Raw genomic sequence first — 17,673 nt, forward strand, 5'->3', positions numbered from 1 at the left:
CCAAGGACCTATGAATTTAAGCAGATTTAAAGGGGACACGTTTGGGAGTTCCCTCAAGGCAAGGTTTTGTTCGGAAATATATCTGACTTTAGATCTCCTCAGACAGAAGAATGGGTTTTCAATTCTTCTTGTAATATTACTCATGTGTACTTTGTGCTGAAATTTGGGTTACAAAGAGCTTTCTGTTGATAGAACCGTTGATAGGTTGTATAGTTTAGGGTGTCGGAGAAAATGAGTTCACTGACTATGATAAGAAGAAAAAGCCTTTCGTTCTTCTATTAGCTTTGTCAACAACTGTTATTATATAACTCTACCCTGGAACAAGGATAAACTAAGTACAATACCCTCTAACTACCAGGTAGCCCTGTTAGTGTTAGATCGTGTTTCTCTAAAATTATCTGAAAGGGATTTGTACCTTGAATATCGTCCAGCGTTTAAACAAAACTTACAGTGTACAACAAAGATCCGTCCTGTTTTCAATTGTTCAAGAACAGGTGGAAAACCTCTTTTTTATATTTTCTTCCTTTGAAGATTGTAATGCTGCCAACATTGCCCTGCTTTTTATTGAAACCAGCCGAGAGCTCTTTTTAGTATCCTCGTTGCCCCCTTAAGTGCAATTGTCTGGATCTTTTGCACTTGGTTCACCAGGAATATTATTCAGGTAGGTTCTTCTTCATAAGCCTTATGGAACCTACAATAATTGGTATGATTGATATCTCTCAAAGATTCCAGTTTCTTTTCATATGATACATGAGACCTTGATATTTGGTCTGATTCTCCCTTTCAGCTCTGTTCAGACCTTCATCATTAGGGACACTCACTTCAATCAAGGCTGTAACTCTCTTTGACATTCCATATAACTATGTAAGGTTTGACAGCAGCATTTTCAAGGTAGGTGGCTGCATGGATAACGACTGCGCTTATGTCGGCGTAAATTTGTACTCGGATATGCTTGAATAGATACTTAAAGTCAGGACTAATCAGTTCGCCTTTTTGGCAGACATCAAAAAGTTTTCCTGATGATTAAGCTAAATAAATGAATTCGATAAAAACCGTTTCTGTTTTCTTTTTAAGCTTGAAAATAGACTAGTATGTTTTAAGTACATATCTCTCGTATTTGGGTTTATATCTTGCCCATTTATTTTAAATTACATTGTCAAGTACCGTGTGGAGAAATATTCACTGTAAGGATTTATTACTTGAAAGTTTTACGTTGACAACTTAGTGAAGACGCACCAGTCTCTTGCTCATCTTCTACAGTTGTATTTAGACGCTGTAGCGGTTATGCAGGAAGAGTTTTTCTTAGAAAACTCTTCCTGCAGTAATAACGAACTGGTTGCGCAGTGTATTAAACTTGACAACAATTGCATCTCTGACGTTTCTGAGTTTTTGAGATGAGGATTGGTTATTCATATTATTTGGATTCATCAGACTACTGTTCTCATCTTGAGTGTGATTTTCACAACGTTTCGGTGAATGTAGCCTCCGACCTTCTTCAGTGATATTTACAACTAGAAATAAGATAAGTTTAAGGCTCCTAAAATTCGTACCTGTGGTGCAGTGATTAGAGTATTTGGAAAAATCAATTGTAAAAAGTGATATTCTCCGAAAAATACAATTGCTAAGTACTTAGGATTTCTATCAAGTGATGGCTGAGGGAACAAGAGCACGCTACCCTTGTGAATTAAATAAAGGGTTCCACTCGAAATTCCGTCAAAATTTCCGAGTTTGGCAGAAACACTCCCGAGTTTGACAAGATACATCTGAAGACGGTCGGAGGTTACATTGATCGAAACGTTGCAAAACTCACACTCAAGATGAATCCAAATAATATGAATTACTCCTCTCATAGAAATACATATGAAAAGATTTGAAGTTACCTTCACGATCCTTTATCTAACAAGATGAAATTAAGTTTTTGCATAGTTGGAAGGAATGTCTTGACATCTTTGATCCGATAGGATTGGTATTACCTATAACTATTAGAGGTCAGATAATTCGGGATTTCCTATGACCTGAATGTTCTGCATGGTATTTTGGTCTTTTGGAAGAATCTTTATCAAAAGTTAATTGGTATTCGAAATTTTCAGTTCAACAGGTCTTGATATTATTTTGCGATGCTTCAAATCTTTTGGTATTGCTGAATATCTATATCAGCATGGTGAAGCTGATTTAATTTTTGCCGAGGCAAATGTAGCTCCTCCTGTTAAGAGGACTTTACACACATTGGAATTATTATGTGTTTATGTGTGTTAAACACGTTTTTCTCTGCTGGTTAATATGTTCTCTTCCAAAATGTTGAGTGAACTCATTAAAGTCGTGGATGCTCAAGTCATGTTATACTGGCTTCTGTCTGATACTATTAACTCGAAGTGTCGATTTGTCAGAATTCTTTTCAAAGAATGATTGTTGATTTACGTAACAGGCGATATAAGGTTAAGTTCAAATATGTCAACACAGGAAATAATCCCGCAGACTTCGTTATGTGAGGCATCTCTTTAAATAAATTTAGAAGGGAGATACAATTTTGGTTGAAAGGTCCTGTCTGGTTAAAGAGAAATAACTTGAACTGGCCTACCTTTGGCTTGGAGTGCGTTAGCCCGACCAATAAAATACTCACTAATGCATACACTAGGTGTGAGGATGAGTTAAATTATCCTTCTGTAATTAATGTAGAAAGACTTTCCTCTTTAAATAAGTTGATAAGAATATTGACTTTATTTTTTAAATTTATATTTAAACTAAAAAGGCATCGATTTGATTTTAGTCTTTAGGCCAGATCTTATTTATTCAGGCTTACTGAAAATCAATTTTGGGCCATGGAAAAGAATTCCCTTCGTTAATATCTAAATTCAATCTATTTGAAAAATAGTTAAGGGTTAATACGTTCTCATGGACGAACTGACAACTTTATCTATTTTTCCAAAGATGTAATGCATCCTATTTTGTTGCATAGATCATATCATGTGACTTGTTTGATTCTCATAAATTGCCATGTTAGATGCAAACATTTGGGAATAGCTGCAACTCTTTCCAAGCTGCGCCTCTCAGGATTTTGGTTACCTAAGGCCAGACAGGCCATCAAAGCAGTAATCTCTGGTTGTACTGTCTGTAAAAGGTAAAACTCTCTGTCCTTTAAGTCTCCCAAGGTTATTAATTTGTCCAAGCATTGGCTTAACTTGGTTAGGCCTTTCTTGCGTACTGGTATTGACTTTACCGGTCGCTTGTGGTTTCAGGAAGGTGTAGAAACTAAGAAAATGTATATATTGATATTTACATCTTTTAATGTCAGAGCCATTCATCTGGAGCTTGTGCCTGACATGTCTGTTCGCTCGGTGGTATTTGCCATTTTGAGATTCTTTAATATGTTTGGAGTGCATTAACACATTCTGACAACACTCATTCATTTATAACTGGTTGTGGCTTGATAAAGCAAGTTTATTTGTCGGATGAGTTTAAGAAAAATTATGACACTTATCGCATCAAACATCAAACCATATCTATAGAGCGGTGTGGGAAAGATTAATTAAGGTGATTAAGAACTGTCTTTTTAAGATGGTTGGACGAAAAAGGTTGGATTATTTCCAACTCCTAACGGTCTTGTCTGACTTGCAAGGATTTATTAATGACAGACCTTTAACCTATCGTTGTTCTGACGATTCAAGTTTGGAGATAATTACTTCTAATGTATTTGTTCGTCCTTTCTACAACAATTCTGTATTTTTGAATTTAGAGGATATATTATGGTTGACTACAGATTGTGCAGCTGTTATTGCACAAAGACAGCACGCACTCTGCCGGTTCATACATCATAAGTCAAATACAAATAGGCAAAAATTTGTAGATGCTAGAAATCATTGTAAGAGAGAAATAGCAACAGCCAGCCAAAACAGTCAAGCTGAAATAACTATAAAATTGCAGAAGATAGGAACGCGTGATTTCTGAAAATCTATAATAGTGTAGTAAATAAAGGGCCATCATTAATTCCCCACTACCCAACACCCAGAACGTTGCATGCATGGCAACTGAGAAGGCGGAATGGCTTGCCCAGTGATTCGCCTTCAACTCAATCGATGCGTCAACAAACTACTCTGTCCCAATTTCCCCTATGCGGATGAAAGTCACAATTGATCTGAATATTACCTCTTCTTATGTTTGCGATATCATAAAAAACTTAGACACCTCTAAGACGTGTGGGCCTGATCTCATTGCTACTATACTAATTAAGAAAGCTCAGCTGAACTAGCTCCTGTACTTTCCAAGCTCTACAACAAATGCCTTGCGAAATCTTACTTCCCTAATAGCTGGAAGATGGCTTCTGTTGTACAAGTGTACAAGAATTCTGGTGAAAGAACCGACCCTCTCAATTATCGTCCTATCAATCTGCTCCCACTCTTCATTAAAATATTTGAGACGCTAATGAAGCATTAGTCCAGCACCTTGCAAAAACTAATCTTCTTTCTGACAAACAGTACAGATTTAGATAATATCATTCTACTGTAGATACTTTAACACTCATCTCTGCACACATATACAATGTACTAGATAAGACAGGCAGAATCAGGGCTGTAGCTCTCGATATATACAGGGCTATTGACAAAGTCTGGCATGAAAGGCTGCTAATTAAAATTAAATCATACGATATAACTGAATGAATACAGAATATATTTGGATGTTTTTTAGACAAAAAGAACATCCAGGCTGTCATTGATGGACGTTCATCCAAGCAGCAGAATATTAATGCAGGAGTGCCTCAGGGCTCGACCCTTGGACCACTGTTACTCCTGATATTCATTACTGACCTCCTTGATAATATTGTATGCGAGATGGGTATATTTGCTGATGATACAACACTCTATAACATGTATGAGGGAAGAACGGATGTACACAAATCTAAGACAATGGCTGAATCATTAGAAAATGACCTCCAGACCATAGTGGAATGAAGCCGTAAATGGAAGGTAACATTTAATGTGAGTAAGACTAAGCTGCTCTCCTTTAAAAATTACAAGAAACCTCTCCAACTACGGATATCCATGACAAATAACTCCCTACTTAAAAATTCTTCCTTCAAACTCCTCATTCACATTCACAGGCAATATGAACTGGAAAAATACATTGAGGACATTGTGAAGGCTGCTGCAAGGAAGGTGGGCTTCCTCTATCGTGCTAGAAAACTACTCACGCCTGAGATTATCCTGTACCTCTATAAGGCCACCATTCGCCCATGCATGGAGTATTGTTGCCACATCTGGACTGGTGCAGCTACCACTAGTCTCTCCCTCTTGGATAGGTAGAAAAAAGTGTCTCCAATCTTATAGGTCCCACTTTGTCAACTAGGCTCCAACCCCTGTCTCATCACCACAATGTTGCATCCCTGTGCCTATTTGACAAGCATTTTAATGGAATGTGCTCTGATGAACTCATTGCACTTGTTCCCCTTCGACGTACATATCCCCAACAAACCCACTTAGGAGCAAAATCACATCCATTCACTGTTGAGGTCCCTAAATACCAGAAAGCTTGCTTCTCTAATGGCTTCTTCTCTAGAACAGCTAGACTTTGGAATTCCCTTCCTGCTACCTGCTTCTATAACTGTACTGATATGTAGAATTCAAATGTAGCATAAACCAACATCATAACCTTTCTTAGGCATGGCCCCAATTAGTAACCCCTTAAGTCCAAGTGGCAATATGCCTTATTTGGGGTGGAGGTAAGAAAAAAAAAAAAAAGAAAAAAAGCTGTACCAAAAGTGTGGTTGGTTCTGCACAAAGCCTACACCACTATAAAAAAATCATCCGTGTCGATTTCTGAACAACTTAGTTATTGTTGTGGACTTCATATGTCAAAATTGACGGGAGTATCATCATGTATACACACACACACGCACACACACACACACACACACGCACACACACACACATCCACACACACACACGCACATATTTTTCTTTATTAGTAGTAGTCGATAATTATTTAATTTTCTATCTTACATATTTTTCTTTTTTTCCAGGTAAATTCTGAAAATGATTTTGTCTTGGATACGAGTGGAAAGTTTGTTCAATATGACACACTTCAAAGTGATCCAAAATATATCAATATGGCAGGTCATTCACCACCACGAGAAGAACCAAGCCCGACAGGAAGTCCAACTTCTTTACCATCAACTTCAATGGGTCAGTACCTTATTTAGTTTAATTATTGTTAGTGTCATCGTAAATATATTAATTAAAAAGCAATAATTTGTCAAACGTAATGCGTTCTTTTTTTATTTTTTTTATTTTTTGTTTTGTACTCCAGAATCGGAGAGTAGACGAGGAACACTTTCCAAAATGTTGAACTAAAAACCACACCTACTTCCCAAGTCGATTGGAACCTACATTTAGTTTGTGCCGTGGTTCATGCCTTTGGTAGAGCCTATTTTGAATGACGATAGCCTCATATGGTTTAGTCAAGAATCACACGAACATTTAATTTTATTTTGGTATAAAGTTATGTTTAGCGAAGGCAGAAAATGAATGATGAAAGAATGATACGTACATAATAAAAATAGAAATAAATTAAACATTAAGAGAATGATCACCAAGTAGTAAGTGCTACCTAAAATATAAACAGTTTTGTAAATGAAAAATTGAGAAAAACAAAAATTTATAACAAAACATTTTTATACAAGAAATAAGAATATAAAAGTTATTTTCGATCATTTATATAAACGCGTATTTTTTTATAAGAAAACTGTGCTAGTAGTCAGAAGGCTTACATAGAATTGTATAGTGTAAATATGCGTGTGTAAGTAGTATATATATATATATATATATGTGTGAATATTTGGCAGCGTGGCATTGTGTATGTGTGTGTGTAGGTTTACATTATTCTTGTTAGTTCGTGTATGGATGTGCACGAGTTGATGAATGTTGATACGTGAGTCATAGAATCCTTCTGCCTCTTCCAGTCAAAGGCAGGATAGAGGCGTAAAGTTAAAGGTGTGGCTAATTTAAGAGTTCTCATTGTCTCTAACTTTTGGCTGTTTGTTTGATAGGAGTTTCTAACTTCCGCAGTGGTTTACTATTTTCACATAGACGTGTTACTTTTGAGGCTTGAAACGATTTCTATTGGTTGGAAATATTTTGAGTGCATATGTTTATATGAAAACTTACTTTAAGAAGTGAGGAAGAAAACAAAGTTGAGAAAGAAAGAAGGTAAGCAATTTAAGTCATTTGCTTTTTAGCATTCGTTGGAATCACTTTGCAATTTAACTGCCATCAGACAAGAAAGCAGTTGATGCGTCATAAGACCAAAAAATCAAAACAACGATTCTCCAGTGAACAAAGTTGTAATAATGTTAGCTTTAACAGAATTCTTGAAATATAGGTGTCTCTATTTACTTGCTTCCCCACGAATCAGAGCTAAACGTAAGGTCGTTTTTTAATGTTAGGAAAATGTAGCTCACCAAAAAAGTGACCAGTCTAAACGAATTTCTTCTTCACTGACCAAAGACAATTGCTTTTTTCCAATGTCACAAAAAACAGTGCATACTGCAGAAGTGGCCATCCTCCTCTCCTTAAATTTTATTTTGAATATCTGTTGGTCAGACACCCCTCACCCTACTCATTGCTATCAAGACATTCAGCAACGAAATATCCATACGTGAACCCATAAAAGGAAGCGAGTTAGACACCCCATCCCCATCCCCTTTCCACCAAGTCATTCGTCAAACCATGAAGAAAAACCCCACCTCCACCCCAAACGAAGCAGCGTGCGGGAAAAAGAGGAAGAGAAAAAACTTTTAACGGGAATTACGCACGAGAAAAAAAAAACACAAAAAAAAACAAGGGAGTCAGTCTAAAGAAATGGAGCTAATCACATAGTCAAATGAATGTCGACAATAAAAATGCGATTGATACCAGCCAACATAATTCGCTCCGTAAATTGGAAGCTCACTCAACTTTAATCTCATTCCTTAAGCCGAAAAGGGAATAAGACTGCGAATACACCTTGGCTCAGAGATATTGGAATGGGATACATTCCCGAATGGTGAGGACAACAAAAAGACGCGATGAACATCAGCAACGTGATTTATACGGTAAAATAGTGATCCTCTCAAGACTAAGTCTTATTCTTGGATCCGAAAAGGGAATACATCAAAACTACGAATGCACCTTGGCTCAGATATGTGGGAATGAGATGTCCTTACGTTGGTGGTTGAGAAATAAGCGAGAAGGAAAAACGAGGAAAGACAAGTGGATAAACTAACTTCGAAGGACATCGAATCGCACGTTGGCGAAGCGGGACTTCCTCACACTATAACATCGGAACATTGACTTTTATCGGATACCTAACCATCGGTTAGATGCACGTCCTCACGGCTAAGTATCGTTCAATATTGTCTCACCACCCATACTTCATACATGTCGACTTGCTGGACTGAATTTTTTTTTTCTTGCTTTGAATAATTTCTACTGCCTCATATGGCTCAACTATTATTCCACATGGATAACAAATGAAGATAAAAAGGAAGGAAAGAAAAGAGGTTATGTTTATCTGAACAGTTTTCTTTACCGTTGTACCCCACCTTTTTTTTTGACCCGATGAACACCGTTTGCATGTTTTCTTTTATAATTATTATTCCCTTTCAATATTTTGTCTTAGTTGTTGAATTTTAACGCATAATAAATGACATGTGTATGATAGATATATATGGCCGTGTTGTTCCGTTATTCATTGCCTGGTAATTCGTCAAACGTGAATCTCATGAGAATATTCCACGACGAAGTTACTGTCCAGATCGGTGTAAAGTGCTACTTGGTCGTGATAATTCTACGGCACGTTTTTATTTTACGATGCGTCTCGAGGATAAATTCCCTTTCAACGGGGACGTATCGTCATACCAAGAACAGCACACTTGTGGAACTCTCTCCCTACCGACTGTTTTCTACCTAAAGCCTTAGTCTTTTCAAGGCTAAGGTAACTAGACATCATTGTCTTTGTGATAATCATCTTTCGTTTTTGTTTCGCTCTTTACATCAAGCGGCTTAATGCATTGTCTGGAGTAACTTAAATTAATTAAAAATTTGGGGATTCTTCCTACGAACCGAAAATTGTATGGATTACAAAACATTCTCCACTCCACAATAAACACCAATGTGTATTCATTTATATATAAATGTGTATTCATTTATATATAAATAAATAAATATTAGCAAATAAAAACACGTTGCGTGTTCCTAACTCCTAAACAAAACCATTTCAGGTTGTTCAATAAAATGAGAAAGCAAATAGCAAGTCCGACAACATAAGTTGCCTGAAATGAATTTGGTAAAAAGTAAACTTATGTATTTTTTTTTCTTCGGGTCATCAAAAAGGAGAATTTATAAATGAAAAACTATATTATTTCCGTCATTCTCTGATTTTATATGAATATTAGTGCTGGTGCCGGTGAAGGACAATCTTTTTTTGTTGTTGTCATTTTTAACTGAGGGTTTATTTTCACATAAACATATTACGTTTGGAAGTTGAAACAATTTGAAGCTAATTAAAACGAAGCAGGGGTAGTGAGAAAGAAGGCAAACAATTAAAACCATTCGCTTCGTGGACTTTTACCCCCATCTTTTAGTTATTGTTTCACGATGTTTCGAACAACTATTCGTCTGACCCTCGTCAGGTAGTAACTGTGACGGGATAGGAACTCTGAATCTCCTAACTGTATTCGCAGCAATTACTGCCTTCCATAGTTGTTTTACAATGCAACTATATTAGAATATGATAAAAAATATAATACAGTAGTAACAGAATATAATAGAAATATTCAATACAATACTATAATAGTATATTATAGAAATATTCAATACAATACTATAATAGAACATAAAAGAAAAATGCAATACTTTACCATGATAGAATATATAAGAAAGATAATATACAATAAAACTATGATAGAATATAATAGAAAAATGTAATAAAACGATGCTATACAACACAACTTTAAAAGAATATAATAGAAAAATGCAATACAACTCTGATAGAATAAAGGAAAAGATGCCATACAATAAATAATATATATAATAGAAAGATACTCATCTATTGAAATGATGAGGATCATCTGATCATCGTGTAGGGAGGATGGATGACAATAGCTGAATTTTTAATTAATCATAGCAATTCAATATAATGTTAACAGTCTTTCATGTCAGTTTTTTCAACCTTCTTTTCTTGTTATATAAAGGCGGTTTTCATTATTATTACTAGCCGGTCCTATGGAAATTCCACAGGGGACTCATTCATACGTAATATATTCATGTTGGCATTCCGTAGATGTTCAGTGTAAATGGATATGCTCTGATATTATAGCTTTTTTGTTAAAACTGCAAAAGTATTTATCTAAGCTAGCACGAATCCCCAGTAAAGTTTGGTCGTAAAGCAGGCTTAAATATGATAGTTTAATTCCTGCAGATTTCGTATATATTATTATAGAGTTAATTTTCTATCGATTTTTATATATTATAAAGTTGCGATTTCAAAAATAAAAAAATATATATATCCATATGACTTGCGTGCATTAGCTTGAATCGAAACCAAAATAAAAACTTCTGAAAAAAATATATGTATATATATATATAACTTGAGTTCCTTCAGCCATAATCGAAACCGAAGCCAAAACTTATGAAGAATTCTTGATAAAATTATTTATATATAAAAAAGACGACTTAAGTGCCATCAACTATAGTCGAAACCGAAACTAAAACTTATGAAGAATTCTTGGTAAAATTATTTATGACAAGAAATAGAAGAACATAACAATTAAACGACCCGGATGTAAGTGTGACACACAAAAGAACACACACGCTATCGCATTAATATAGAGATTATTTACTAAGTAGGGGTAGTCACACCGACAATCATCAAAGATTTCTATTTGAGAACAATTTTTGGTGTTCTCTGGAGTCTTAGTGAGAAGAGGTCTCTCAAAATCTTCAGTACTCTCCACCTCTTTTGATAACTTTTGCAGCTGAACAGCCGCTAACCAATGACGATCATCGATCTCCTTTCGATTGCAGAAAGCCTCCACAAAGTCCCAGTCCTTTTTGCACTCATCATGCGGAGGTCTGGCTAGTGCTTTCTCTCCTCTTTGACCCTTCTCTCTTATTTGATGTGGACTCAGTTTATGGTGACATACACACAAAAAGGGAAGGCAATGACGCAGGAGGTTAATTTACAATTCAACCGTTTCAGTTTTCATGATTCCATGTGATGTTCCTTTGCGTTTTACATCTGTAACGGTTTCTGAATGTCCACCACTCACCTGTCGCTTACGTGTATTAGTCTCCGCATTCAAGGGTTTTCTTTAATATTGCAGCCGTTTTCATTATTGTTATCCGTTCTATCTTCTCAGCCATCGTTCTGATTCCAATCTTTTCCATTCTTTTTTCAGAATTTTCCGTATTGTTCTTAGCGTTCTTACTATTATTATTATTATTATTATTATTATTATTATTATTATTATTTTTTTTTTTTTTTATTAATATTAGTAGTATCATTATTGGTAAATAATAATAATAATAATAATAATAATAATAATAATAATAATAATAATAATAATAATAATAATAATAATAATTTATTATTATTTACTCACTAGGAGTTCTCACAGCAGTTATCATCAGTGATTAATCACTAATGATAACCGGTGGTGTTTCTGGGGTCTGAGGGAAAACAAGTTTTCCCAGATCTCCATTACTCTCCACCTTTGTCAATAACCATCGCAAATGACATCGCATTATTGTGAAAGCTGCGTAATTTGCGATTTGGAGGTTTGGTTAGTGCTCTTGTTCCTCGTTTTTTCCATCCTTCTTGACGTTTCATGATTATTTAATATCGATTCATTCGAAGTTGATCTCATCAATTATTTTTTTTGTGAGGGGAGAGGATGGTAACAGTTTATAAGGTTTCTTGCATTTGGTGAGAAGGAGGTATTAACCTACTCTCCTGTGCACGTGTTTATGAGCGCGTAATTGTGAACTGAAATACTCCTGGGCACGTGTGAAAAATTAGCTTTCATTTTGATTGTGTTAATTTCATTTCTTTCGCATCTTGTGTTTGTTCATAACTCTGCCGTTGCCATGGTATTTGGAGCTTTGTTGGATTCTGTGACATTTTTATTGCATTTCGAGTTTTTTTTATCTTTGCTCGCAAACGCAACTTTAAAGAGAATTTTTTGTCCATTTTGTTTTGTGTCAGCAATTGAATCGAATCAAAATCAACAGAAAAGTGTCGTTTTGGTTTGATAAAAAACATGAACGAAAGAAAAATAGCAAAATTATTCTTTTCATGAACGTCGTAGCATCATAACATTTCACAGAAAAACAAAAAAACAAAAACAAAATAATAATTCGCAAAAATTGAATTATAGTGTTAGTCATTCTAAAAACTTCAGCCTCCAGAAGATTTTCATTTGGAATTGGTTGTCACTTAATCTGTTTATTCATTGCACCACCAGGTCATGCAGAGAGGATAGTTGTGTAACAGTGTGAGGATGTGTGCGAAATGACATCACTAGTAAAAAAAAAAGACTATAAAAAAGTGAAAGAGCACGTTAGAGAAGACGATCATGTTAGAGACGTGGATGATGTTCCAAATCATGTTAGAGACATGAGTGACGTTCGAAATCACTTTAGAGACGTGGGTGACGTAACAGTCGTATTGAGAAGTTATGTGTGGATGGAGAATAAGGTAAAAATGTTGTTACAATGGGAAAAAGCAAGTTGAAGTTCTTTCCTATTTTTGTCTACTTTGCGACTGAGCCTACAACTTGATGGGTAACGTTACAGTAGTCCGAATCATCCAAATATACTAAAAAGTCTGCCCAGACCTTTTTTAACAAGTTTTTAGAATGTTACAAGTCATAAGATTTAAGACTTTTCTTTTTTAGATAGTGTGAGCATGAAAGACTAGTGTTACATGAACCAGCTCAGATAAATTGTGGCTGTGTAAATATATTGCACACTGTCTGGTGTGAGTAATTTTCTAGCATGGTAGAGGGAGTTCACTTTCATTGCAGCACTCTCTTGGCAACATCCTCAAATGCCCTTGTTCAAATTATGCTAAAAATAGAAATAAAGCAAAATATTGGAATATTGAGACAATTTTCTATTTAGCCTGCATATACGCTGTAATCTAAATGAAAATTGGCAGGACTTCTTTTTACTGACGCCGCAATTCGCGCCAACTCTTACCTTTGATGTGTTCTCAACTGCCAAAACTTGACATTATCCTCCGCAATTCGTCATTCTTAATGCAGCTATTAACCTCATATGTAAAATAATGCGTTTATATTTTTTATCCCACTTGCATATAACAAAATGCATATAGCAATATATATGTGTGAATAAAGAGAAAAAGGAAAAACAAATTAAACACAAGGATAAATTATCACAAGCAAGAACTTAACCGGTTTCGAGATATAAATAGAAATACAGTAGATACAAAATTTGTGAACAAAACGAGTCAAAAGGAAACCAGTTAAATTTTTGTTTGTGATAATTTATTCTTGTGTTTAATTAGTTTTTCCTATTGTCTCTTCTTTCATACATTCTGTCTCCACAGTATTTAATTTTATGTTGTTCTTTTTATCCAACAAAATAATGATATAACTCTACGCGTGGGTGGTCCGACATAATCGACAATGACAAACAAAAGAATATTCACTAAGTTATCGACAATGTGTACACGAAGAATTTCGAAATAATTTATTTGGAACCCAGAGTAGAATTAATTTGACTTTGGGGCAAAATTACAAAGGTGTTTCCAGCTTTAATCAGAACATTTGAATTTTAGAATTATAGAACTTAAAATTACTTAGAAAAAATAGCAAGTAAAAGTACTTGTACGAAAGACACCTATAAAAATGTGTTTTCCAGCATTTACATGGATGCATTAAGATGTTTTTTGTCACTAATAAAATGAAATATGAAATATCATAAGTCCTTTCTATCGCAAGATTTCTTATTGATTGACATTGTTTTTTAATAACAAGGAAATAAAACAATAAAAAGAATTTGTCAGTTTCTTATATAGTTTCTGAAGATCTTCAAAAATAAAGCGCCCAAAACACAAAGTTTTGAAATAGAAAGTTAAAAAATGTGGCGCCTGAAAATACCAATAATTCCAGCTGTGGTTGAGGAACAGCAGAAACGTAATTACTAGTGCTTGCCTTGCTATTCACACTGGAGCGGTTGGGACAGCTCGATCCAGGGAATTTACCACGTTATAAATGAATACTGACCAGACATGACGGTCCGCCATAATAGTAGATATAAGTGTTAGTCAATCACGGTTCCAACAGCAAATTTCACGGAGGCAATTGAATGGCTTTGTTTTCGAAAAAGTAACAAACTATTGAATTTTTATCAAGTTATTTTATTAAACATTACCTTTCGTTTCAAGTTATTTTTTCAAGTTATTTTATATGTTTATATACTTGTATTTTCAGGATTCATTCCAAGACTAATTAACCGATCATTATAAATCTTGGGACACAGCTGCTAGGCTTAAGTTGTCCAAATTTAGTTTTATACAAAAGAGGCAGAACACTGTTCACAGGGAATATGAGTTGGAACAAATATATTGATGACATTGCCAAGGTTGCTCCGAAGGAGATGGACTCTCCCTCTACCATGCTAGAGAGTTACTTACACCTGAGAGTATCCTGTATCTCTACAAGGCCTCCATCCACTCATGCAGGGAGTATTGTTGCCACATTTAGGCTGGTGCATCTGCTACTAGCTTTTCTCTCCTAGACAGGGTTCAAAAAAGAATCGCCAGCCTGATAAGTCCCACTATGTCAACCAAACTCAGACCCTTATCCCATCAACGAAATGTTGCATCCCTCTGCCTATTTTACAAGTATTTTAATGGAAGGTGCTCTGACGAATTCCAAAGGTATGTACCTCCTCAACGTAAATACCCGACCAGCAGCAAAATCTCACCTCTATACAGCAGCGATCCCTAGATGCCCGAAAGCCTTTTACTCCTATAGTTTCTTCCCTCTAACTAACTGCTAGATTTTGGAATTCCCTCCCGACTGTACTGACATGGGGAAGTTCAAGTGTAATATAAACAAACATCTTGCTGCTCAGCTGTTGGATAGCGGGGTATCAAATTATCGATTAATGTTTTGTTTGAGCTGGACTGAAGCGATGACGTGGACATGTCGACATGTTATTTGAGGGGATAACAAATACTTGTTCATGAGGGGACTTCAAACGATGAGAGGGGACAATGTTCCATTGATAGAGAGTTAGAGAGTTAGATAAATGTTCTTTGGTTGAGACGAAGGTGTGTATATAATAACAACAGTCTATATAATAGACAAAGTTTGTAAACATTTAAGAGTTCGATAAACATTTAATATTACAATAACAACCGGGACGAATTCATATACCTGTTTCTTCGAAAAATGACAACACACAAAGTTATATTTCACTAGCATGGATACCCGGCGTTGCCCGGGTGTTTGGAGGTGTGTGTTGAGCAAAAAAAAAAAATGTGGTAGTAGGAAGGCAGGCTCGAAACCATACATCGAAGGAAGAAAAAACGTGACGTCTTTGCTGTTACAACCACCGCCAAACCGGAAGTGACGTAGGTTTAAATTAAGGCTAGACCATCGAAAAGAGGGGATGACTTTCGAAAATATCGACGAAAAAAGAGACCCCTCCCTGTAGAAAAGTGCCTAGTTGAGGGTGAAAAAGTTTTTAGCCAATTTTTCGCTATTTGTCGTCTGAAGGGTCGAGCTTCAAAACGATACTGATCTTGTGAAATTCTGTCGCCTCTGTCGAAAGTTTTAGGCAGACATGCAAACATACATAGATTTATATATTGGTAGCTCAAATTTTCGCCTCAAACCGATTAAAAAGCTTGCCCTATCTCTGAATACCCTTTATGTAAAATTTCAAATGTTTAACCAGAAATTGTCTGAGTAATTTGGTAGAGACCACAGAGGTCAAATTTTTTTAAACTTTGACCCCTATTATGACCCCTTAACATTTATTATTTTGGGCTCAAATCAAGTTATTAAGTAAGATCCATGTCCAAGGAACCTATATCTAAAATCTCAAGTGTTTCGACCCGAAATTGTCAGAGGAGTTTGGTAGAGTTCTCAAAGGTCAAATCGTTGAACTTTAACCCCTTGACAGCCAAACGGATTACAAAGATTTTCTCAAATCTCAATGCCCTGTATATATATATATTCTAGTAAATAATGGGCAATCAACAATTCCCCCACTAACCAACAATCACGAGGTTGTCTCCTCAGCAACCGACAAGGCTAACATGCTTGCCAGTCGGTTTGCCTCAAACTCCACACTGGACCCTTCCAACCACCCCCTACTTGACTTTCCTATGCGGACAGACGCCACACTAGACGATCTGAAAACCACCCCTGCTCAGGTGCATGCTATCATAAAAAACCTTGACACCTCAAAAGCATGTGGACCCGATCTTATCCCAGCTGTGCTATTAAAAAAGTGCTCAGCCGAAGTAGCTCCAGTTCTCTCCAAACTCTACAACAAATGTCTTAATGAAGCTTGCTTTCCGGGCTGTTGGAAAACTGCTTCTGTTGTACCAGTATTCAAGAATTCTGGCGAAAGGACAGACCCATCAAATTATCGCCCCATTAGCCTCCTCCCACTTTTTGCCAAAATATTTGAGACCATAATTAACCATGCTCTAGTCCATCATCTTACAGATGCTAAACTACTGACTGACAAACAATATGGATTTAGACAAGCCCGTTCCACAGCAGACATCCTCACCGTGATCTCTGAACGTATATACCAATCACTGGACAAAGCGGGGGAAGGCAGAGCGGTAGCTCTAGATATATCTAAGGCTTTTGACAGGGTATGGCATGAGGGTCTCCTCAGTAAAATCAGATCATACGGTATCACTGGTAGAATACTTAACATAATTAAATCCTTCTTAGATAAGAGAAAAATCCAGGTAGTCCTCGACGGTCGCACATCTAAACAATATGATATAAATGCGGGAGTGCCCCAGGGTTCTATCCTTGGACCTCTATTGTTCCTGATATTCATAAATGACCTCCCCGACAACATTGCCTCTGAGATGGGTATATATGCTGATGACACTACACTCTATGGCAGACACGACAGGAAGACGAATGAACACATTTCTAAAGAAATGGCAGAAACACTAGAGGAAGACCTCCAATCTGTAGTGGAATGGGGACAAAAGTGGTTGGTCGCGTTCAATGCTGCCAAGACTAAACTAGTTTCATTCAATAATTACAAGAAACCCTCTCTACCACCAATAGCAATGGCCAACGACTCTTTATCTGAGAGTCCATCTTTCAAACTCCTTGGCCTAACGTTCACAGGAAACATGAGTTGGAACAATTACATTGAAGGCATTGCCAGGGCCGCTGCAAGAAAGGTAGGCTCTCTCTACCGTGCTAGAAAACTACTAACACCCGAAAGTATTCTGTACCTCTATAAGGCCACCATTCGCCCATGTATGGAGTATTACTGCCACATCTGGGCTGGTGCATCTGCTACTAGTCTCTCGCTCCTTGACAAGGTTCAAAAGAGAGTCGCAAATCTGATAGGCCCTGAACTGGCATCTAAGCTTCAGCCTCTGTCCCATCGACGAAATGTTGCATCC

The 17,673-nt window shown here is 36.3% G+C and overlaps 1 protein-coding gene across 2 annotated transcripts in view; it reads left to right on the plus strand.

Moving 5' to 3' along the window:
* Positions 1 to 17,673, plus strand: part of LOC145286340 (synaptotagmin-12-like) — a 323,763-nt gene that overhangs the window by 215,002 nt on the left and 91,088 nt on the right. For both annotated transcript variants that reach the window (XM_080135262.1, XM_080135263.1), the window contains one exon: positions 6,014 to 6,176. In XM_080135262.1, coding sequence (XP_079991388.1) covers positions 6,014 to 6,176 — 163 coding nt within the window. The remainder of the gene's footprint in view (positions 1 to 6,013; positions 6,177 to 17,673) is intronic.

This window comes from Euprymna scolopes, chromosome 10 (assembly GCF_053919585.1).
Source record: "Euprymna scolopes isolate OS-2025 chromosome 10, ASM5391958v1, whole genome shotgun sequence".
In the NCBI taxonomy this organism is placed as follows: Eukaryota; Metazoa; Mollusca; class Cephalopoda; order Sepiida; family Sepiolidae; genus Euprymna; species Euprymna scolopes.